General features: G+C 49.2%; 1 protein-coding gene across 2 annotated transcripts in view; it reads right to left on the reverse strand.

The window, feature by feature from the left end:
* Positions 1-24,826, reverse strand: part of camkk1a (calcium/calmodulin-dependent protein kinase kinase 1, alpha a) — a 34,558-nt gene that overhangs the window by 5,049 nt on the left and 4,683 nt on the right. For both annotated transcript variants that reach the window (XM_084698178.1, XM_084698177.1), the window contains exons 2-12: positions 20,020-20,068; positions 15,236-15,666; positions 10,603-10,650; positions 9,631-9,684; positions 6,650-6,701; positions 6,387-6,520; positions 5,279-5,315; positions 4,819-4,840; positions 3,496-3,584; positions 1,883-2,082; positions 64-117 (exon numbers count right to left, since the gene is read on the reverse strand). In XM_084698178.1, coding sequence (XP_084554304.1) covers positions 64-117; positions 1,883-2,082; positions 3,496-3,584; positions 4,819-4,840; positions 5,279-5,315; positions 6,387-6,520; positions 6,650-6,701; positions 9,631-9,684; positions 10,603-10,650; positions 15,236-15,553 — 1,008 coding nt within the window. In that variant the 5' untranslated portion in view covers positions 15,554-15,666; positions 20,020-20,068. The remainder of the gene's footprint in view (positions 1-63; positions 118-1,882; positions 2,083-3,495; positions 3,585-4,818; positions 4,841-5,278; positions 5,316-6,386; positions 6,521-6,649; positions 6,702-9,630; positions 9,685-10,602; positions 10,651-15,235; positions 15,667-20,019; positions 20,069-24,826) is intronic.

Below are 24,826 nucleotides of genomic sequence, written 5' to 3' on the forward strand. Positions count from 1 at the left end.
CAGGGGGCTGCAGCTGGTTATGGCTGATAAGAGAATCACGACGGGAGGAATGGGATGCCTTACCTTCCCGAATAAGAAGCAGTAGAGAGTCACGCCCATGGCCCACACATCCAGGGCCTGGAACACACAGCAGTAAAGGCACACTACGTTAGACAGTACACACACACACACATACCTCTTCCTCACACACACCTGAAGGCATGTCCACACACACACACACACACACCTGAAGGCATGTCCACACACACACACACACACACACACACTTGAAGGCATGTCCACACACACACACACACACACCTGAAGGCATGTTCACACACACACAGCTGGGACATTTATTTGGTATTGGCGTGCTGCCCCGGCACAGAGAAACACACAGCAACGTACATGCTAATGCCATAAACACACGCTTCTAACTAACTGTTAGCCATCCATACAAGCCATGGGTTGCTTTGCTTTGCATCTGGTGCTGCTCACTGCAGTCTACTCCAGGTGGCTGTTGGCATCAGATATGAGGCTGCCTGTGCAGCCATGCGGTCATCCCTCGGGCCCCTGCTTCTCCCAGCTGAGTCCCTGGGCGCAGGAGACTGAGTCGGGGCTTCTGATTGGTAGCACCATCTCCCGACATTCTATCACGAATCCACAGCCTCACCCCCCCCTTCTCATTATCCTTCACTGCACCATCTCTGGCTAGGGCCCATATGGTCGTGTTTCCACTAGTGTCGTACAGGTTAAACACACAGTTTGCTCCCTGTGGATTTCAGAATGTGGACATGATATGGATGTTCTCCTCTCACTTATGGTTTGCAAACTTCAATGAATGCCGAGCTCTCGAACCAGACTTTCTAATCAGTTGGGGGGCGGTGTGTCTAATCAGAACCGAAGAGTCTCTTGTTCTGTACAAATTTGTTGATGACAGCTAAAAGAAGAAACAGCTGCCAGCCACACTTATACAAAACCGTGACTGTTGGCGTGTTTCTAATCATTTTTCATTTCACCCCCCCTCTCATTTGGCCATCCATGACCAAATCCATCAAATCAAAGTGCCATAGGGGATTAGCGGCCAAAAAGGCCTGGAAATGAATTAGTACTTGAAAAAGGCTTGGGGTCTGATTAAAGAGAGGCAGTGTGTGAGAGCAGAGGCAGACAGAGAGGAAAGGGATGGTGTGTCCGTCACTGTTGCGGCTGACTCTCAGTAAAGGCCTTTCCCTGCCCTCCTGCTGGTACAACTGGAGCCCCTCAAAAGGCTTCCCTCCGCAGACTCCTTTTAATTTCCTGATCTCCCTCCCTCCCTCCCTCCCTCCCTCCCTCCCTCCCTCCCTCCCTCCCTCCCTCCCTCCCTCCCTCCCTCCCTCCCTCCCTCCCTCCCTCCCTCCCTCCCTCCCTCCCTCCCTCCCTCCCTCCCTCCCTCCCTCCCTCCCTCCCTCCCTCCCTCCCTCCCTCCCTCCCTCCCTCCCTCCCTCCCTCCCTGTCTTTCTGCATGCTGCTGTGGTACTCTCCTGGCTCTGAGCCAACATCTGCTGCAGCCTCACTGCTTGATATCCTTAGCTCTGCCTGGCCTTAGCTAGCTCAGTCAGCCCGCTGTTCACGCTACCAGAAATGATGTACAGTACATGCTTGTGTTCCGTGTTAGCATGGATAACGTTTGTGTCAGTGCTGCTGTAAGCATGCATTCATCATCTAAATGGTAACATGGGGCCATTCTGTAAACACTCATAATTACTAACCAGCAGTAACCTCACAGGTCATTTACCCTGTTCATCTTGGATGCGTCATCGTGGTCCAAATAATTGCTTACTGACAAGAGCACCAGCGAAATGCATAAAACTTTACACACACACACACACGCAGGCGCACACACACACACACATTTTTAGCAGACCTTGCCACTGAAGCTCTTGAGGTTGTCGGACAATGTCTCTGGCGCCATGAAGGCGGGGGTGCCCGCTGTGCTTGACAGAAGGGCGTCGTTGCCCTCAAACTGGTTGCTGACTCCAAAGTCAGCGATCTTCACGTGGCCGTCGTCCCCTAGCAGCAGGTTGGAGGGCTTGATGTCCCGATGGACGATCTTCTGGTAGTGCACTGACAACACAGGAGAGAAGGACACCAAGTAGGTCTGGGCTCCTGGAACTGGAGCGTGCTCAATTCCAAACTGAAAAGACTCTGGGTTACATTTTATTGAGCAAAACGTGTTGATAAATATGTCCAATCCAAGAGAAGGACTCATCAGTTTCCAGGGAGCTTCCTCAGAGTTTACACAGTTATAATAACAGCAGTGAAGGTTCTAGAACCTCCAACTAAAATGAATCTTTCCTCAGGTGATTAAACAACCACTGAGTCATCAACGGTTTGGACTTAACGGTGACGCTGTGACCGTGGGCCGGTCGTTAGGCGAGTACGGCCCCTCTCTGGAGGCACCACGGTTGTAACCCCTCTACTTGAGCTAACAAAACAGGTCAACCCAGAGCCATTCACTGGAGAAGGACTCTGATTGGCTAAGTGGTGCCCTCATGGCCTCAAGAGGCTTAATCAAAGCCGACACTTCACAGGACTGCTGTGCTTGAGGAGCTAGCGATTGTTCGGACTGATGAGGAACAACAATGATGAAGGACAGAGGACGTCGGCGCGGCGCGGCGCGGCATGACTGACTTCCAAATTACACACGAAAACACGTTTTATCGCAGATGATCCCGGATAACAATGGTGCCATCTCCACACAGTTAATTAAGACATGCCACATGCACAACGAGCCGTTTGTCTACGATCACAATGGCACTGAGACCAACAGAGTGGGCTCAATAGAGCAAGCATGTTGTTCCTGCTCGGTTTCACGGCCCCCCCAAGCCACCACCACGCACGTCTAAAGAGAGCCATATCGATCCATTGATCGTTCGCATGGGCCCGCGAGCTGGATAACCCTCGGCTAATGAGGACACAGTCAAAGAAAGGCCTGGCTGATCATGAGCTCGATACTGATGACAGGACGCTGTCTGACGCATCAGACCTGGAGCCCCAGGACAACGCCAGGGAGCAGTGGAAGGGGGAGGGGAGGTCAGTGGAAAACATCGGGGTGAGGAAGGAGATGGAGAGCCTGGGTCACTCAGACACCCCGCTAGGCCTCATCAAGATGCTGGCTGTGATATATAAAAGGTGCTGTGGGGAAAGAAAGGGTCTGTTATGCTAGCCAGTCAAGCTCTGAAACGATTCCTTCAGAACATCCATCACTCTATAACTAGCTTGGGGAGTTCCAAAACACACCTTCGCTCATAAAATATGCACAGCATGTGTGGTCGGTGAAGCAGAGTGTTCCGGAATCCTCAGACTTGAAAAGCCAGATTATATGGTGGTGCGATAGCATATTGTAGTTTGATTCCAACATGCAGCTTGCAGTTGCTGGAAAATGTGTTTAATGCCATATGGCTGCCAGTAACTATTTTGTTATTTTGGGCTGAAAAGGCAGAACCCTTTTGATGAAACGGGTAAAGTGGCACTTACAGTACTCGATGCCCAGGACGATGTCCCTGAAATACAGCCTCGTCTGCTCCTCAGAAAAAGGGCTGTCACAAGGCACCTCCATCACTGGACTGGACCATATCAGACAGAGACAGAGAGACAGAGACAGAGAGACAGAGACAGAGACAGAGAGAGACATAGACAGACAGACAGACAGAGAGAGAGAGAGAGAGAGAGAGAGAGAGAGAGAGAGAGAGAGAGAGACAGAGAGACAGAGAGACAGAGAGGAGTGGGAGGGAGGACAGGAGAGATGGAGAGAGTAAGAGTGTAAGACAGTACCTTCACCATCAGCACAACATGTATTCCACTTCAACACCCATGCAGAAGAATCAACCACAAGGACGCTCGTTAAAGCTAATAACAGATGTAGAAATACAGCGCTTTCCATCTTTGCACTCATCATCTCACTAACAATCAGGGCTGGTAAGACTATGGCACACCAGGAAAATGGAGAACTATTATATAAGCTATTATGGAGCCTGGTCAATACTTTAATACAACTACTACAATTATCAACCCCCCCAGAGCATGAAATGGGTAGGTAGTTCTGACCTGGAATCACACATCCTCAATTATTAATGAATCTAAATGCCAATATTCTATGAGCCTGAGAGGGAAGCCTCAGGATTCATTCAAGTTTGAGGGGAAAAAAACGTGCATGCGTTTCCGACAAAACTGGCCAAGTGTCATCGACTACAATGACTGGCTCATCTATTCCGGCTCAGCTGGTCTCTCCCTGCTAGTGCTGCGTCTGTCCATTGCTGGGATATCCAATAACTGTACATGTCCCCTGAGAGAATGGACAAGAGAGACCATGGATTAGCTGTGGTAAAGCTACCACGCTACTGAAACAAATGCTACCACTCCAAAAGAAAAACTCCCACACGTAGCATGATTATCTATAATTCCCTAAAAGCCTTAGCCATTAGCTCCAGATGTAGTCTTTTCATTGCCTGCACAGCACAGTGAGAACCTGTATGAGAGAGGGTTAACAGGACCCAATCATCCGTTCCAGTATGAAAATCCACAGCTGGGAAAGCGAGAGGGGACATGCTAATGAAAAGCGTAGTGGGCAGGGCACAGAGAGACCATGGTCGTGGTAATAACTGTCAAGTGAAAACACAAGCACATAATGAATCCCTCTGGAGTAGGGGGAGAGAGGGAAAACAGTACGTCAGGTTGGACTAATAAAGAAGAACAGTGGAGAGGAAGGTGGGGGAAGGAGGGAGGGGAGGCAGGGAGGGAGGGAGGGCTTATTGGGGCTGCCTTCGATTATTACTGAAGAGGGGCATGAGGTGTACTCACCCCTTTCGCATCAACTCAAACACTGTTGGAGACACGGAGAAGAACACATGTCAGCGAAGGAAACAGTTCAACACTGGACAGTCCTACTCCTGCTGCTGTTCATTTGCGTGTGACACGTTCCCGACATGAGCAGTCGGCCGGACATTGCTGCACTCTTGACCAGCCACCTGGACTCCATCCACTCAGAGCTGCCCTGAGGGGGTGGACCACTGGGAAGCCTGTCTGCACTGCTCATCCATATTACAGTACTGCACACTTATCTTTGAGAAGATGTATTTTGGGGGACATTTGATGACAGTTTGAGTTAGGCACGAAAGGCAAGGGAGAGGGAGGGAGAAAGAGAGAGAGCGAGAACGAGCGAGAGAGAGAATAAGACATGTAGCAAAAGGGCCGGGGAAGGAATCAAACCCGGAAACCTGTGGTCTCCAGGAGTGATCGTGTGATGAATAAGAACACATACCCATGTGCAGGTTGTCCTCAGCAGGGTCATCCAACACCTGCAACGCCATCCCATAATGAGTACCATCATTATACAACCATCAAAACACAGCCTGTGGACTACTAAGGTCGTTAAGTTATTTGCATCCAGAAATTGTAAACTGGCAGTTCGAATTTGGGCCTAAATGAGTGGATATTAACACTGCTTCACCATGATGTCGCACTAACCATCTGTGACAAATTGCCACATTACCGTTTCTGTTTTCCCTCCAGCATGGTGTTTATTGTTTGTTGACAAGAAAAAAAGTTCCCCTGCTCCAAAGCAGATGCGACCGAACCGGATGTGAAGGAGGCTATGGCCTGCTGCTGGCTACAGAGAATATAATCCCAGCCTCGTGGAGACAGATTAGAGGCCTACTCTGAGAGGCCGAGCCAGGGAGGAGGACGAGGAGGGTCTGCTGTGGATCAGCTCTGTGCCGAGGCTGTGGAGGAGATCAACACTTAGAGGGAGCTCCTCTTTCCTTCTAAACTCATTATGGCTGACATGCCGACAGCCCCAGAGCCAGCAGTGAGGCCTGTCCGCCCCCTGGATCCTCTCTCAACCCCCCCCCCCCCCTCGCAGGACCCTGGTTCCTCTATCAACTCTCTCTCTCCCCCTGCCCATCCAGTCAACATCTACTTCCCCTCCACTGATGAGGAACGATTACATTTCGGCGCCCCCGCCGTCTGGTCATGATTGAAGAGCAGTCTGATGATGTCACAAGGGAGCATATGAGCCACGCTTGTGTGCATGTGTGTGTGTGTGTCTCTCTCTCAGCCACAGCCCACCTCCTGGTCTAAAAGGGGCCCGTAGCAGCTCTGACGAGAGTGACACGTTTGTGGTTTGAACGCAGGTTGTCAGAGCGCCATGTGGGCCTCAGCTTTAGTGAATAATAAGTCTAATGGTGAAGAGCGAGGAGGTTTCTAGCATATCATAAATGGATAATCATGTTTATGGTGCAGTATGCTGCCACAAGCTGTGAGGAAGCACTGCTTCATATTCTAGACATATCTGGCACTGGAGCTAGGAAAAGAATAACTCCGGCTACCTGCCTTCCTGCGGGAGACCATTGGCTATTGTAGTGTCTCACCTCCACCAGTTTGACAATGTTGACATGGTCCAGCTTTTTCAGGATGGCGATCTCTTGGTAGACCCGGTCCAGGGGGCCCAGGACTTTGGGCTGCTGGCCCTGGGCAGCCTTGGGCCCTCTGGGAGGGGGGCGACCTGCCATTACAAAGAACCACGTCAGCATCAGATGAACAAAAGCGAAAGAATTCCTGACGAATCAAACAATATTAAAGGACAATTCATATTCTATTGAGATGACAGATTCCGGTTGTGTGCGAGACTTACGTGGGAATCCATACTGCTTCATTAGCTTCTTCTTGGAGACCACTTTCATGGCCTGTAGGAGAGGACGGGGCTGTCAGCTAGCATGAACAACTCACAGAAGAAACACCTCATGCACATCTAAAAGACCAACACATTCACGACAGACACTTCAGGAAACAGAAGAAAACAAAACAGCTGTTGGAAGTCACCGGATGTCTGTGTGTCAAACAAACACGTAATGGTGCTCGGGGGAGTGGATGACATAACTGTCTCTTGATTTCCTGAATTTCCATAATAATCAAAGAAAAGCTTTTATGAAACTTTCCGATTGCGGCTCTGCTCTCGCTTCCAGTGCTAATAACATACTTCCCATTCCCCACAGCACACCCAGCTCAGACTAAGTGATTGCATAAATGACTATAAATGAACTGACACATGACTGGTAGACACAGTTGAGAGTGGACTGAAACACTATACGACGCACATTTGACCAAAGCAGATAACTAACATAGATCCCAATGAAACACACAACTAGCAGGCTGATCAGGGTGTGGTCAATATCCAGGGCAACATTCGATACATTTCCGGTCTGCTATTTGCCGTCTGCATTAACAGCAACCTTCTTAAAAGCACACAGTTCCTCCAGACGGTCCTCTCAGCTGTTAAGGAGAAGATCTGCAACCCTCCCCAGCCATGTCCCTGGGAGAGGCGGCAAATACACGCATTATCTCAGCAAGGAGCTGTGTTATTCTGAGGCAGGCCGTGACGGCTCTCTCCCACACTCTGCTCATTAGTTCCTCCTCCTAAACACTAATGAGGTGTTAATCCACAGCACCTGCGGAACACTATTGTTAGGGAAACCGGAGTGAAAAGGATCACAGGGCTGTTTTGACGTCACGAAAATTCTCAAAACGTCTAGCATCCTAGCCTGTTTTCCTGTCTGTGTCAAGTCTCCACAAATCACCTCTGTTATCCACTTGCAGTGGAAAAACCCACGGAGGCTCTTAATGAATGTCTGAACAGAACAAAGTCACATTTCAAAGCGACACACGGAAAAGCCTCAAAAATCTGCATGGAAAAGACGGGCGGGGGGGGGGGGGGCATGTTTCATCTACTCAAGGACGGATTCACCCTGGGCAGGGGAAACACGCAGTCTTTGTAGTGCAGGCTAGTTGAGAGGAATCGGTTTGTCAAAGGGAAGAGGCAGTCATGAATATTCCACACAAACCAGGGGAAAGCTGTGGCGGCAAAACAAATAACTGCCGGCGTACCTCAACCGCCACTGTCTCAGGACTGTATGATCAGCAAGCGGCTGACAGTGCATTTCAGCTTGGAAACGACGCGTGGAGAGACAGCGCTGGGTCATCGTCTCACAGTTCCAGCAACACGGACGACGCTGTGGACCGCACTGCAGCGCGTCTCGAGAACGTGCCTCTATTTCCCCAGAAGTCCAGGGTCAACCCTGGGTTAACCTTGTTCCTGTTGGTGTCCCCCCCTGGGGTGACCACATCCTGGTTCCCCCTATTCTGGTTCCTGACATCCTGTGGGTGTGTGTGTGTTTGTGTGTGGGTGTGCCATGTTCCAGGGCAGCAGAGCATGTTAACGACCCCCTGCCTGTGTGTAAGAGGTCAGTCCCCCCCCCCCCCCCCCCCCCCCTTTGTTATGCTCCTCACAGCTCCACTACAGCAGTGTGTATGTGTGTGTTCTGGGGGAGGGGGGGGGGGCTAGCAGAGCATTGGTAGTCATGAAACGTTCTGAGAATGTTCTGCTCTTCTCTCACACACCCTCCGTCAGCCCTGTGGTGGGCGCGAAGTGTGGGTCTGCTAGCCCTGGTTCCCAGACGCAGCGTGGCGGAGCAGCCGGGGATACAGGACTATGGAAGAGAGGACACATCTCCTGCTGCAGAGGCCGAGAGGAAGTAAATCATTGGCTTCTCAGCCCTGCACAGCCGTGATCTGGGCGGAGCCGAGACAGACGCAGCAGAGAGGGATTGGGTGTGCTCGAGGCATGCCGTGCTGCCAAGCTGGGAAAGGATTGGAGCACAGCCAGTCAAGTTGGCTTTGAGAAGGTAACAGCTTTGTCAGCCTCGTAATTACAAAACAGCTTGGGAGCAGACACACACACACACACACAGACAAAAGACACAGGTTGAACAATATCCTGTCATTCTGCTCATTTGATGTCGCGGTTTGTTTTCCATGTTTTTGCCACGCAAATTTGGCAACAAAACAAACGCATGGTATGAAGTGCTCTTTATATTTATGACACGGTGTCTTCCTGTTTGGAGTGAACAAAGGTCTCTGGTAAAGCGATTGTGTGTGTGTGTGTGGCTGATTGGAGGAAATCATACCGTGGACACAGATGCCCGGATTAAATCAATACTGTGTGGATCCAACTCCAACTGCCAGGAAAAGGAATTAAATACTGGCAGGTGCCCTCCTTCTCTAAACTCCCTCTTTCGCTCTATCCTCTCTCTTATTTTGTCTTCCATCCTTCCTCAGTAAACCACTTAGGGGGAAGGGTTTCCATCCAGTTCAACATGCAACCTGTCCTTGCATTGGAAGGTTGTTTTCCTGCCAGTCAGCGTTAACAGAAGGCAGATTTCCCACTGAAGTAAGAGCTTAGCGAAACACAATTGTGCACACATGTGCACGCACACACACACACGCTCCACTACCACTCGGATTTGGATGAAAGGATCAATTCCGAATGACCTACAGTATCAGAAGTCCTCCCTAGTTCCACCTCAGTTCCCTCCACGCTGCATCTCTATGTCTAGTTAGGGGTTGTCGATGACGATCAGTTCTGTGTTCCAGCCCGCCAGACTGTGAAGAAGTAACAGGAAACCTATCTGCGTCTAGACTGCTGGGGATGGAAGGGAAGCTCCACTGATGGGAGACAGTTAGATGAACGGGGAGATATCAGGTGTGTGCTATTGTCGGCGGTCGTTGACGTGACGTCAAGCTTGGTGGCTTGGTGTGGTGCGTGCGACGGCCACGTACGTAATACTTGTCGTCCTCCTCGTTGTAGGCCAGCTTGACCACCCCGTAGGAGCCCTGCGGAGACAAGCGGTCAGTTCAGCAGGGGTCACATGACCCACACCCCTCGTGCCCTGCAGCAGCTCTGCTGCTACGGCCGTGATATGCAGATTTTCTGTGTACAGAGAAGCTCGAGTCTCATGCAGATAATGTCCACCTGAGAGACATTTTTCTCACTCATGCCTATCACTCTGTTGTGGACTGATGTGGTGTGATACGAGCTCGATAGCTAATAAACGAAGTCAACTTTTTTTCCACTGTGGTGCGTTCCTCAGCCCATCCTCCGACAGAATATCATGGAACAGGCCGGGAGCAAACTAGGTGCTACTAGCCCTCTCTGGGAGTACAGAGGACCCACTGGAGCTGGTTAAGGTGATACATTGGCCAGGTTCATGACTCAGCATCAAAGCTGCGTGACTCATTTCACACTTGTGAGCCTTTCAAGAGATTAGTCACAAGATAGACAATACTAAATGTCAAGAGAGATTGTCCTTGGAGCGCCGCTGGGTAAGCATACTGCTGACTGGAGTTAGGGCCAAAACATTTCCACAGAGCAACAAGAATATGGCAACCGACTTGACTGATACTGATGGACGTTTTTCTTTAATGCTTGGTTCACGCCGTTGCATGTTTTTACGGGTCGGTCTATGCTTTCCTGAAATATGACGTAAATATTTTTGCATTCAAACCGCCTGTGGACGTTTGAAGTCAAACGCAGTGTACATAAGATTGAATCGAAAAGGTTATGCACAGTCGGTAATAATACAAAACTGTGTGAACCAAGCGTAATTGTGATGCTGGTGGACGTTCCCTTTGATGGTGATACGGATGGACATTTCCTATTGGTGGTAGACATCCATTTTAAAAAGAAAATTGCTTGTTCCTTTAGAAGCCAGGCAGGCCAACAGTAATTGCGCAAGGACACCATAGACTCACCTTTCCAATCTCACTCTGCAGTCTATACTGGTTCAGCTGGATACAGTCCTGAGGGGAGGGAGAGATGAAGGGGACATTTGTAAGCCACAACAAAAACACACCAACAACAATCAAACATTGAATCGGTCAGATCATCCCCAGTGTGGCTCTACATCCCCTCTGTCAGAACTATGGTCTGGAGGGCATGAGCAAAACCGTTCCACGTGTAGCTCAGTTATTCCAGAGCGGTTATTAGCTACGCGGTCGGTGGACTCTGTTTACAGAGCTCAGTCCATTACAGAGCTGCTGTTTAAAAAAATAAAAAAAAAAAAAAAAATCTGTTTCATAGCAACCAGCAGCCGTGCTGGAGCAAGCCAGGGCCACCTGGCAGGGAGAGAACCTGAGCCGTGGAAGACAGAGATAGAGGGATGGGGAGGGCAACCAGCGAGAGAGGAAGAGAAGAGTAGAGGGAGAGAAAATGGTGAAAACTCCTCCGAGCCGATACAGGGAGGTTCAAAGAGAGAGAGGGGGGGGAAGAGAGAGAGAGGGGGGAGAGAGAGAGAGAGAGAGAGAGAGAGAGAGAGAGAGAGAGAGAGAGAGAGAGAGAGAGAGAGAGAGAGAGAGAGAGAGAGAGAGAGAGAGACAGAGAGAGAGAGAGACAGAGAGAGAGAGACAGAGAGAGAGAGAGAGAGAGAGAGAGAGAGAGAGAGAGAGAGAGAGAGAGAGAGAGAGAGAGAGAGAGAGAGAGAGAGAGAGGAAGAAGAGTAAGGATGGATAGTGTGACAGGAGTTCCCTCATTACAGTGAAGAATCAGTGTTCAGGGTTGGCTGAAGCTTGGACAGGCCAGTCCCTCAGGCTTCCTACTGGAGCTGTGAACATGCTTACAAACACAGGCAGTGGAACAAAGCCCTGGTGAATCTGGACACACACACACACACATTTCTCCCTTGGAGGAAATCTACAGATGCACACCTCATGCGATAGAAACGGGAGGCGTAACAATAGAAGCAAATAGAACCCAAGAGGATAGGAGCCCAGGAGAGGAGACAGGAAAACACCAGGAAGGCTTGTGAGGGGATGCAGTCCGCCTGCTCTGAGGCCAGACTCTTGGCACATGCTCAGTGAGCTCTGCAGTCTGCACTGCAGTAAACACTGTCTGTGTCTGATGGATAAAGAGAGCCATGCAGAGAGCCTTAAATACATCCCCCCACCACCCCCCCCACACACACACACACACACACGCCCAAACAGATACACACACCCACGGAAACAGAGCTACACCCACAATTCAATAAATGACTCACGACATCTCAATAAATCAAGTGGGGCCTCATAAATCAACCTTGTCTCTTATTCATTTGCTTCCCTCCACATCATTGCCCCCCTCACAACAGCAGACCAGAAACACACACCTTTTCCTTCCTTCCTTCCTTCCTTCCTTCCTTCCTTCCTTCCTTCCTTCCTTCCTTCCTTCCTTCCTTCCTTCCTTCCACCCCCCCCCCCCTTGCACCTTTAGGGTTTCTGTGCTGCCATTCCCTCCTGCATGCGTCTCCTTTGTTAAGTTTCCCCCTCTCCCTCCCCCTCCCCCTGTCTCCCTCTCCCACTCACTCCCTCTCTCCCTCCCTCTCTCACTCCCTCTCTCACTCCCTCTTTCTCTCACTCCCTCTCTCCCTCCCTCTCCCTCTCCCTCTCACTCCCTCTCCCTCTCCCTCTCCCTCCCTCTCCCTCTCCCTCTCCCTCTCACTCCCTCTCCCTCTCCCTCTCCCTCTCCCTCTCCCTCCCTCCCTCTCTCCCCCTCGCTCCCTCTCTCCCCCTCGCTCCCTCTCTCCCCCTCACTCCCTCTCTCACTCCCTCTCTCCCTCTCCCTCTCACTCCCTCTCTCCCTCTCCCTCTCCCTCTCTCACCGTCTCCCTCTCTCACTCTCTCACTCCCTCTCTCCCTAACGCCTCACTGCTTTCACTCATCCGCCCATGTGACAAATGACAGATGTGTCGTTTTTGACCCCATGCAAATGCATGCAAAAGTGTTACTGTCGGTAGATTTCTTTGCTGTAATAAGGTCTCCAGGTCAAAGTGTCGTCGTCCCGGTCTACTTGAAGATGGAGGTGAGAAGAGGAAGGCAGGACTGATCGACAGGTGCACACACATGCACACACACACGTTTAGCAAGGGCATCGCCCAACCTGACCACCTGATGGGTTGGCTAGCCAGTGGGGAGGGTTATACCCAACTCACCGCATCAGGAAACAATGTCCTGTGCATGCTGTGAGGTGTGAACAACACACTGTCACTATACGGTGTCCCATGTGGTGGGAGATGAGAAGAGAGAGAGACAGAGAGAGACAGAGAGAGAGAGAGCTGGGCGGTTCTCGAGGAGGTAAAGACAGAAGGAGAGACTTTCGGAGAAGTGGCGTTGCCATGGTGTCTGTCCTGTGAACCTGTTGACAGAAGCCGATGCCTTGTTTGTTTCAGGTGTCTCTCCAGATTACAGCAGGTAATCCTGAGATTAAAAACAGGAGACTGAAAAAGATGTAATGCTCAACCCACATACCCATGGGAGAGAGAGAAAGGGGGAGGAGGGGGGGAAGAAAGGTGTAAAGAGCGTGAGAGATAAGAAATGAGCGACAAAAAGAGAGAGAGAAATTGCTTCAACTGATGTATTTATGTAATCGGTTAAAAAAAAACGTCTTTCTGCCTGCTATATCATTCCAGGTCATCCACTGAGTGAGTTCCGCAACATGTCCCCATTACCTGTCCTTCCTGCCCCCTAATATCACCCCTCAGCCACCTCTCCTACACCTCCACCACATACAGAGCATGCCAAACCTTCAGAAAGCCCTAGCAGCTCCACACAGCTCATCACAGGCTGGATCTCTCCTCATTCAAGAAGTGCCAGCAGTGGAGCGAACGTTACTGAATCTGCTCGTTGAACTGCACTCCAAAACACAAGGAGGAGAATAAGGCAGCGGACCCAGGCTGTCATTTCACACTGCTTGTCATGGTTAAGAGAGAGATAAAGCTCCATTTCCAACTTGTGTACTTCAACTCTAGAATACATGGCTCTGATTATAGTATGCGAAGAGTAGAGTACGTAGTACTCTGGTGTAGGAGAAGGAGTGTAGTAGGTAGTACACACAAATGACTAAGCTCTACTGTACTGACAACAATCACCATGACCTTGGAGAACAACGTACTGACCAACAAGTGTTTCGGCTTGTCCAGGCCACAGCACTGGTGTGGACTCCTGGACCTGCCATCTCACTGGCCTAACCCCACTAACTAAATAAACGTACATGTTACCCATGTGTAAAGCAAGGCTCATACAGCAACATCATGTAACTGAATTTCTGTTTTTTCCTTCGAATGTTAACGGTTAAATGTTTGGAAAGGATTGAATATGATCTCACGTCTTCTGTAAAAATATTATCTCCCCCCGCAGTCTCTGTTATAGGGAAACGAATGCAGAGAACAATCTATTTGCAGGCCATCTTAATATATGTGAGGAAGATTTTAATTTAATGCATGACTAGATAGAAAAATGAAGTCTACCCACAACATTGCATCTGAGTGCTGGAGATGGCTGTTATGAAGGTATGTGCACCCCAGCTAAGAACCACAGGCTCATCTGTGGCTACTGTCAGCTCTGGTTCACCAGATGGTCAGCAACACAAAGAATATTATAGATTTAGATTCCACTGAACATGTAAGATGTGGAAAACACAAGCTTTCAAGTCAATTCCACACAGGCTCAGCTGTCCACCAAGAGAATCACACGCAATCCCATAGTCAGGCTGCATGGCAAGAGGAGAGTCCTGGACACACACACACACACCCACACACAGGGATCAGCCTTTCAAGTCATTAAGCGCTTGCTCAGTCTTAAGCAGGCAGCTGGAAGGGGGTCTCTCCTGCCTGACTGGGGCTCTGACAGATAGGTCAGACAGCTGTTTGAACACATCCAATACCTGCTCCCATTCAGCCAGACGCTGACCTCATGTCTGCACCCACACCTGCTCAGGCCAACCCTGGCTCGAATCAGAACGCCCCCAGTTGTCTCCCAGGCCTTCCTGCTGTGCGTGACTCTCAGCAGCACCTATCAAGCCAGCACACTGACTAATCCTTCAATGGGTGTGTTTCCATCCCGAAGGCATCAATGGGTTTGTCACACTATACTCTCCAATGGTCACTGGATCACGGTGTTCCTTGGAACCAGGGTGGGCTCCAAGAGCCCAAATGGAATGCTGTGCCCCCTCAAAAAATTATTTTGTTAAAGTATAAAAAAGAAATAAGGGGGGGTCAGATGGCTGAGCGGTTAGGGAATCAGCCTATTAAATCAAAAGGTTGCCAGTTCAATTCACGGGTGCGCCAAATGACGTTGTGTCCTCGGGCAAGGGACACCCTACTTGCCTCTGGGGAATGTCCCTGTACTTACTGTAAGTCGCTCTGGATAAGAGCGTCTGCTAAATGACTAAATGTAAATACTGGCATTGGCTATAAATTAAATATCAAGATGGCTACACTTTCCTGCAGAATATGCTGGTCTGCTCTTATTTTGCTTACATGCTTTGTAAATGCGTGCCCCCCTTATGGAAAAACTTAAATAAAAATGTCCCCCCGTTTAATTCGATCTGGAGCCGAGTCTGCTTGTAGCCCACCTGAGAGTCTGAGATGGACACCCGCTTGGACTCCACGGTGGGCCTCCGGGCTACGCGGGGGGAGACGTGGGCGTTGCCGCCGTCTGCGGACGGGTGTGTCCCCCTCTCCTGCAGGGACATCTTCCTGCCAGAGAGGTGAGGCCGGGGGGGGTGGACCTTCTTAGCCTTGGCGCCGTTCTTCACGCCGTTGGCCGCCTCGCCGACCGTCTTGCCTGTCGTCACGGCGACGGCCGCCATCATCTCCGCCAGGTCGCCGGGCTGCTGGTCGGAGTCTGAGTCGCCGCCCCACCTGCAGCCGGGGTCACTGCTCATGGCCATGACGGGATGGATGGAGGGGAGCGCAGGAGGGGAGGAGGGCAGGGGGCACGGCCCACCAGCATCAACGTGAGTCGGGCCAGCCTGGGGCAGCGGTCCCTGGAGCCTTCCTGGAACTGTGGACAGAGAGGACATCACACAGGAGAAGATAAAAGCTGTCGCCGGGCAGAGCGTCTGTTCACCTAACCCGTTTACCTGACCTGCAGAAGAACAACAACTTGTGCGCCCATGTGACCACACGCTCACTCCATATCTACCCTGCTATGCAGCAAATGGAGAATTCACATGCAGACAGGCCTGTCTGTAGCTAGGGCACACTTCCCTCATTTCCTTGTCAGGTGTCATGATTGATTCAAAGCCCAAGCCAGTCAGTCAAATGAGCACTTTGAAGCCAGTCAGGGGAGATGAGCCAGTGTTTTTGTCGTGCAGACAGGACAGAGCCTCATCTCTCCCTCTCTCTAATGGGGACTGTGAGTGCTCCAGTGGTCAAGCTAGCAGATGAAGTCATGACATGGGCATTGTAATTGAAATAAATGTCACTGGGAGGAAACTCTATTTACTGCCAGACACTGTTAATGATGATGTATACCTCTGGACGTGACCTCTAGCATCCAGACACACACACACACACACAATACTGAACCACTGCAGCTCTCATATAGTATTGTACAGTCTCATACACACAGTGGGTTTGAGTCTGAGTCATCCTGGCCCCACCAGAGATCACTACTGTATTGTACTGCTTCCTCATTTAATCTCAAATGGAAATGAAGGCAGCAGACCTTTGCAGTTAGAGAGGAACGTGGCTGGTGAAGAGATGGCAGTGGTGATGAAAGAGCACAGATATGCAAAGAGTCCACCTCAGCCATTCAACAAAAGGACCGGACCACAGACAGACAACAAAACTGGGGAGAACTGGTCTCTCTTTCAGAGACACTGGAACTCCTGCCGTAGTGAGGGTGGAAGACTGGTTGGCTTGGTCTCCCAGGTCTGTGTGGGGCTGGGGCTGGATGAGGTAAAAATCAAAGCCGTGGCCTCCGTAAAGGGACAAAGTCAGCTCTGCCTCGAACAGTAGATGTGGTGAAATGGGCCATTTTAATCTATTCCTGAAATGTATCAAGCCACAACATCCCCTCGGTTTAGAGTCACTGTAAGAGTGCCTTATATTCCAAAAATAACACACTGTTCCAGTTCCAACAGAGGGTCGCTTGAATTCATGTGTCAATTTATTTTCCTCCGGGGGAAAATCTGGCTCCATGTCAACTGGAGGTTTTTTTCATTGAAACATGAAATGTTAGATTTTGTATCGTGTATCATTACATTCCTAGCACAGGACCATACAAACCCACACCCCCCCCACACACAAACACACAATCTTAAAATAAAACTGCAAAGCCTGAATCTTTCCACACAGTGTAGATGGAGGCTGTTTGTCTCCATCCCCGAGGAAGATCAGTCGAGGCTATTAAAACAGAGAACTGAGAAATATCTCTCCGTTTAGTTCTAGGGAGATAAACAGCTTAGGGAGATAACCGCTCAAAACTCTACAGTTGTGCTTCAGAGCCGAGTCTGGGAGGCTCGTGCAGTGTCGGGGCTTGTCTGGGAGTGAGCGTCAGCTAGACACATGTGTCGATGGCATGTCAGTTCAGTAGTGGGAGGGCAATCCCAGATCCTGGGGGCTGCTGGTTGTCAATGACAACCATTAACAGTGAGCTCATGCCACATTCTTCTCTTATCAAGTCATTGTTTTACCTCACCTCAGAACCACAAAAGAATACTCCAGAAGATCCCGGAAAAAGACTTTTACTTTAGTGTGATGATAGCAAAAAATGTGGACATCTTGATTCCTAACTCCCTTAAAATCATGGGTAAGGGCATCTGTTAATTCATGTTATCTTACCAATGATTAAGAAGACTATTCAACAGGACTGTTGAATGGTCGCTGGTGTGTCCTACATGTGGGAAAGATCTTCCATGTGCTGTGGAGGACCGCAGGGGCAACAGAAACACCAGAACACATATAAGGTTTATGTGCCATTTGTAACAAGTAGCCTACAGGTAAAGGTACATTAGAATGATTTGGTCCTAGTGGCCAATCTAGATCTCCAATAAGATAACAGAATAAATCGTAATATTATCTGAGATGCTATTCTTATCAACAATCAATGTCATATAAATAACTGAATAATGATGAATAATAATTCATGACAATAACAAACTACGAATAAAAGAACACCAAACAATGAATTCATTTGGCATACACTTTCATCCAACGCAATGTATAGAGGGGGGATTTGAAAGAAAATTGCTCTACCACTGAGCTATACCTATATAATATAACTGGTTGGACAGAACCTGGCTCCTGTTCTGTTTAGTAGAGCTCCCAGCTTTGTAACATAATGAAAATCCCTCCATTCCAGCACCAACACAAGTGACCAACTTTTACATCCCTTATGAACACCTCTTGCTTTGAACTTCTTTAATCTTTAGTGCGTCTCGACTGCCCTCCAAACAAAGTCAATCTGGAGCTTAATCAAGGCAATTCAAGAAATAAACAAACAAACCAATCAAATAGCCCACATGAGATATTTTTATGAATGAGAGTGTGAATGTTTTTTCTGTCTTTTGTTGCCGTATCTCCAAAAGCACGCAAAAGCAGATTCACCAAAACCAATTACAGACAGAGTGCAGCATGGATGAACAAGGTCAACAGACAGACCCATTTTCCTTCATTAGAGAGAAGCTTTTACTCCAACCTCGCTGCCTTTGTCCTCTCAATTAGTTTGCCTAGAACAAACAGAGTCCCAGGGCCAGGGGAAATGCACTTCCCTACACATCTGCTAAGACAGGGAGCAGAGACACCCCTAAATACATAATAAAAAGGATATTCCCACACCCCTCTGCAACATACACACACACACACACACACACACACACACACACACAGTAACACCTTCCACACTAAAATCCATCCATCTCCAGTGGAAAAAGGGGTCTTGTTTGTCTGTGTCTCCTAGACATGACAGTCATTGAGCACATCTATGTGTGTGTGTGTGTGTGTGTGTGTGTGTGTGTGTGTGTGTTTATTCAATAGTGGGCTGACAACCTCCTACCTTCAGCTCTCAGTTCTTCCAACTGAAACACTGTCTTGTGACCTTGCAGAAGTGAACTGGTCATAGCGCTGTGAGAAAAACGCAGCAGTCTCAATTAACAATCAAACTGTGCTGTGAGGAATTACAGTGAAGCAAGAGAACCCATGCTGGCTGCCTACGCTATGTCATCTCCCACACTCTCTGCCTCCCTACCTCTCTCTCTCTCCATCCATCCATCCATCCATCCACCCACCCCTTTCTTCCTCTCACTCTCCCACTCTATCGGTCTCTAACCCTCCCTCCCTCCCTCCCTCCCTCCCTCCCTCCCTCCCTCCCTCCCTCCCTCCCTCCCTCCCTCCCTCCCTCCCTCCCTCCCTCCCTCCCTCCCTCCCTCCCTCCCTCATAACCACAGTGTAGATAAGACTAAGCAGAAGTACTGGGCAGTGGATCTGCACCAAGCATGCCATCCTCCCCCAGCAAATCTCCCTCCTACAGCACCATGCCTGGGGCTGGGCGCTAGATTCTGAGGGTGGGAGGAGAGGAACATAGACTGTACGTGTCATGATTAACAGAGCCTGCCTCCCTCTTTCAGACGGCACAACACGTTCAATTCAAATCCAATCAATGATTCGTCAACAAGATGAACAAGGCTTAAGGAGGGACTTAATTAGCATCATCAGCAGATATCTGCCTTTCTTGGTCTGCCGGTGATGATTTAGTGATGACTGGTGCTTGCCAGATTCCTGTGCTACTGTCTCGTAGGCATTACCAAGAGCAGAGTGGATGCCTGTCACGACAGGGTCTTCAGAGAGGGCCCTGATGCTTATTGACAGGCTCTCGGCTCATGAAGCGGAACAAAGCTCACATTGATGGACAACATCCTGTGTCCGTGTGTGTGTACATGGCATGCAAGTGTTTGAGAGGGCGCCTGTGTGTGTGTGTGTGTGTGTGTGTGTGTGTGTGTGTGTGTGTGAGGGAATTCACAGTAACACCGAGGCCAGTTAAACCCAGTAAGTGGGCACCGCTATATCTATCCAGAAATCCCTGATGGGATTGTGGTGCGGGCTTAAGTCCAACTGTTAGTTAAGGCCCCTTTCCATTCTGTGTGGTTCACACAGTTGTCTTTAGACTGATGAACGATACACAACATTTGCATTGTGTTCCTTTTCATGAACATACACCTTCAAATAGAAAGGAGGACGTACAGTAAACAATGCATTACAATTTGACTCTTGGTTCACACGCGATGCTTATTGTAATCTGCTGCTCTCAATCATGAGTACAGAATCCCTGAGTGACTGGTACTGTTGATGTAAGCATTGGGTGTTACACAGACTAACTGTGTTTGACAACAGCATGATCAGATGATGAATTTACCTCAATCTGAAGGCCTTTAGGATTCCTGTTTAACTGGGCACACTGGAACCTGGGAGGAACAGAGAAGAATCCAATGAACTGGAGATATGAAAATGCATTCTCTGTTCATTACTGTTTTCATTGACAGAAAAAAAAAAAAAAAAAGGTTTCGATTTTAGTCAAATGTAATTTAGCTTCAGCTCCTACTGAGTTTGGTAACCATGGGAACCCTTCCTTGAACATGGTCAAAGGTGGATGGTTTACATAAAGGTTATAGATAAATAGATAACACAGAATGAAAAGGAGAGAGAGAGAAACACACACACACACACACACACACACAATGACCCGAAGATTTCCCTCCCAGTAAACTTGACACAAACTAAATGCCAGGCCTTTAACAGAGACAATAGAAAGACAATTATACCACAGTTGACAAAGACTAGCCAGACCCATTTCGATCCTGCACGGACCTTTCAGACAGACAACATCACTGACGTATACCTTTATCTAACACTTGGCCAATCTGCATTCCACAAGCCAGCCCAGCAGTGAAAATGTCAATAGCAGCCCCAGGAGCAGTAGAGCAACACATGCGGGCCTACTTCATAGGCCCCATGCCTCGATTAAGCCTCAGCAAAGAGAGCGGGAGCACTGCCAAGTCTATATCTCCACAGTCCAAACAAAACAATCCAAAAGGATTTTCGCAGAATCTGTTCAACGGACAAATGTCAAGAATGAGAAGCGATACAATAAGCGGATGATATCCACTTAGTTCCAAACGGTAGAAAGTTACTAGGGCCCGCAGTCATGAAACGAGATTGTAGCTCATAAAGCAATCGACCAAAAGCCCTCAGAGTCACACAAATACAACAGAGGACGCTTTCCAAACTGCATTCCCACTGTCTCCCCACACCCAGGGCCCGCTGCCTCCGAAACAGATCGGGGTATTAGACAGGGGAGGCTGGCATTTCTCCCTGCCACACCCCTCTGGGGCCCGCAGCTTGGTTCATCCCTGCCACACCCCTCTGGGGCCCGCAGCTTGGTTCATCCCTGCCACACCCCTCTGGGGCCCGCAGCTTGGTTCATCCCTATCACAGTGTCACACCCCTCTGGGGCCCGCAGCTTGGTTCATCCCTGCCACACCCCTCCAGGGCCCGCAGCTTGGTTCAGGTCTGCTGGGCCGTCTCATCTGTCACATTTCGCTTCAGTCAGGGTGCGATGGTGACACGCTCGGTGCTGAGGTACCGTGGGGAGGGGACGGACGGGGAAGTGTGTGTGTGTGTGTGTGTGTGTGTGTGTGTGTCAGAGAGAGAAAGGGGGTGAGTGGAGACTCTGAGCTGATCCTAACAAGGATGTCTCTAATCAGAGAGGACTCAGCCACAACGTAGCCAGACAGGAGAGAGCAGCCAGCATCGGTAAGACAGAAGCCCAGGGGAGACTGGCTGGGTGAGTGTTTAATAACTAGGACATACTCTAGCAGCTTAGGTGGTGAGTGGGACAGGATGTCCTTAGCCCATCGCACTAATGGAAGGTCTATTACTGAGCATAGCTGGCTTCATCTTTAGCTGTATTTTGCCTACATGACTGATGCCGACACACAAATGGTACAGTGGTTAGATACTGACTGCTTCTGATGCCCACATTGTATAAACACCCTTATTCAACATACAGTTGATTCACGAAAAGATAAGTCTACCTGACAGGGCTCTCAGCAGTGGGCAAAGTGGAAAAAAAAAACATGTTTGTTTACCAGCTGTAGACACATTATAGACAGAACCACAAACTTTGGAAAACCTCCAAAAGCATGTGCACATGCTGGGACTACCGTAATCCAAGGCACTCTTTAATGTAATCAGGTGGATTAAGACCTGGATTGTTTATGAACACAGTGGCTAGTCTTGACACTGAGCCTGGCCACCCACCAACACCTGAGGATGACCACTACACACGAATTAGCCTGTCCAGACGGCACAAAAAGCATCCGTCAATTACAAAAGGACAGAAATACCCTGAGAGAATCCCGTCCAAATCCAGAGCTAACCTGTCAGAGGCATGCCGCCCCACCGACACTAAGTCTGGGATTACAGTGGAGGATATCAGAGGAGGAAGAGGGAAAGGGGAGACTTGTTTTCCTCTACTCACACTCAGAGATGGCCTGGAGTTTCAGCATTACTGGCTGTCGATCCAGAGGCAGGGGGCTGAGAGGAGGAAGGAGGAGGAAGACCACCCCCCCTTCGGTCCCTTGAGTCAGGGACAGACAAGTCCAGGAGAACCCCCTTCCCCCCAGCCACGCTGTCCGATGTGAACAGCTATCCACCCGCCCGTCCACAGGCAGCCCAGATGAGCCTGCATGGTGTGAGTGGATATGAGGTCAGAGGGGTGGAGTTATCCCCGAACTGTAGCCACTCCCCACGTCCCTGACTGGTGGAGAACACATGAGCACTGGAAGCCACTAGCTGTGATGTCTACTTATTAAGAGGGGTAAGAGAGAGAGAGAGAGAGAGAGAGAGAGAGATTAGAGATATGAGTAATCACATCCAGAGGTTGAAGAAAATCTGGCCAAGCTGAGGTCAAGGGAAGAGTTCCACACATAATAGAACAACATCCCTCACAATGATAGATGGCGGTACATGGAACCATATCTGCTGCGGAACTGGTCCCAAAGACCTTTGTCAGCAGGTTTTCAAACCACTCAATGGAAAGAAAAAAATTTGAGATGGAAAAGAGGCGGGGAGGGGCAGGCAGAGAGGGGAGAGAGGGGGGAGAGAGAGAGACAGAGGGCATGGACGGCAGAGTGCAGGGAAGACAGGCAAAGCAATAATGTCAACAATAGCATGTGAGAAATAGCTCTCTCTTCAAAAAGGTGCCAAGAATTCTTTGAACCTGGACAAGATTAATCTGTTGCTCCCACACAGTAGCATCCAACCTACAGGAAGATATCCCCCATGCCACTCTCTATCCCTCAGTGTGGTATAAAGTCCCAACGGGCTCTACACCGTCTCATCCTGTTACTGTAACAGCAGCATTAGCATTAGCATCATCCAGCCATCAGGCTTCCATGTCAGTCCTGACAGACCTAGATAAGGACTTGGAGAAGCTCGGCCATCTCCCTGATGGAATGCCTGGTAGCTGGAATTTCTATATAGAATGTTGCAGGTGGGCTGTCAGAGGTTTCATAGCAATCAACTACAAGACCCTCTACCCTATAGGTCTTGAAATGTCTGGGCCTAATGTGAAATATTTGGGGATGTAGTTCCCATGCCAGGTGGAAGAGAGCGGTGAGTCCTTCAGCGAATGAATCTAGTGCCGTCAGGACAGCACAACGCAATATTTCTAAATAACATATTGTTAGAATTGGATGTATCATATGAAAACGATGTGAACAAACAAGTTGCATGTCTTGAGGAAGAAGAGTTTTAGATATGGACGGTTGTGGGTGTGGGTGTCGTTATGGGGTAACTACCCAGGCAAGCAAATCCAATTAAAATAGGGAAGGAGTAGTGTACTCTATGTACTGAGCAAACAAGAGAAAATCAAATGAGCCACAGTCCCTGCTCCCTAGCCATGACAGCAGCCATTAAAACGGAGAGGCACACTGTGTGTTTGCGTGTGTGTGTGTGTGTGTGTGTCTACACAGCAAGCATGATGAGAACCTGTCGAGCAACCCTTAGTTCTAGCAGCAGGTGAGCGCTGACGCTGTTACAGAACTAGGAGACGTTGTTCTCAGACTAAGTCTGCTGGGCTAACGAACACGAGGTCTTTCACTGAAGTTATACCCGAACAGAACAATGCAGCATCAGTGGCTTGGAGGAAGAGACAGTGCTTTGTCAGCCAGCCGCTGTATGGACGGCAGCGCTTGCATCGTTTTGGCATTCATTCCTCGGTAATGCGATTTCAAGTGTGGTCTGAACCTACGCTCACATGGCAGAGATTCTGTACCCAAGACAGATAAAAATGCACGACTCCTGTCTTGCTGACGCATATTCTACACAAAACAGGTCTGTGTTAAGTGCCGATGTGGTTTGAAGAATTCTCTAAATACCCATGCGACGAAGCCCTGTTGATTGTCTGAGGAAAGGTCAGTGTTAGAGGAGGACCATGATGAGCTAGTTAAGACCTAACAGAAATCACCCCAGTGCAAACATACAGTACGATAGCCTTGCCATGATTCACCACTGCCTCTCAGCAGGAAGTTCCTAACTGGCAGCAGGCAAAGATCTCAATGTTTTGCCCTAATGGATCATCCGATTCAAATCGCTTCGTTCCATTCCTAACAGCCAAATTAAACCCATTAGCTGTCTGATTAATGCATCGTGGTAGGGTCCTACCTGTCCGTAGACTAAGCTAGGAAAGCTACAGAGTTCATCGTAATGGTCAGCTGTGGAGAATCCCTGCCAGGATACCGTGTGGCATGTGTGGATCTACTACTAAAATGTCCAGTGTGGCAGCCGTGAGGATGACAGGCATGACTAATGTAAACCATGTGGGTCACTAGAGGGGCATACGTGAAATAATATTAATGTGAACTGCAAGAAAGAAATGCACAAAAAGGGAAAACAAATTATTACTCTGAAGGATGATGCAAATGTGAATCCCTTATTTTAGTGGCATAATTGGTTGTCAATCAGAAGCCCAACCAATCAACAGCGCTACACCAATTTAGATATACCCTTCAATTGTAGAGTTCCGCTCACGCTCAGTGAGAGACAGGAGAGACCTGTTGTTCGAGAGTAAATAAACAATAGCAGTTGAACGTTCTAATAACGGTTGGCGTGGTTCATGATACCAGTGATATCTGTAGGCAAATCAGATTGCATGGAATTGC

Source organism: Hypomesus nipponensis, chromosome 5 (genome assembly GCF_054491055.1).
Source record: "Hypomesus nipponensis isolate SF chromosome 5, ASM5449105v1, whole genome shotgun sequence".
In the NCBI taxonomy this organism is placed as follows: Eukaryota; Metazoa; Chordata; class Actinopteri; order Osmeriformes; family Osmeridae; genus Hypomesus; species Hypomesus nipponensis.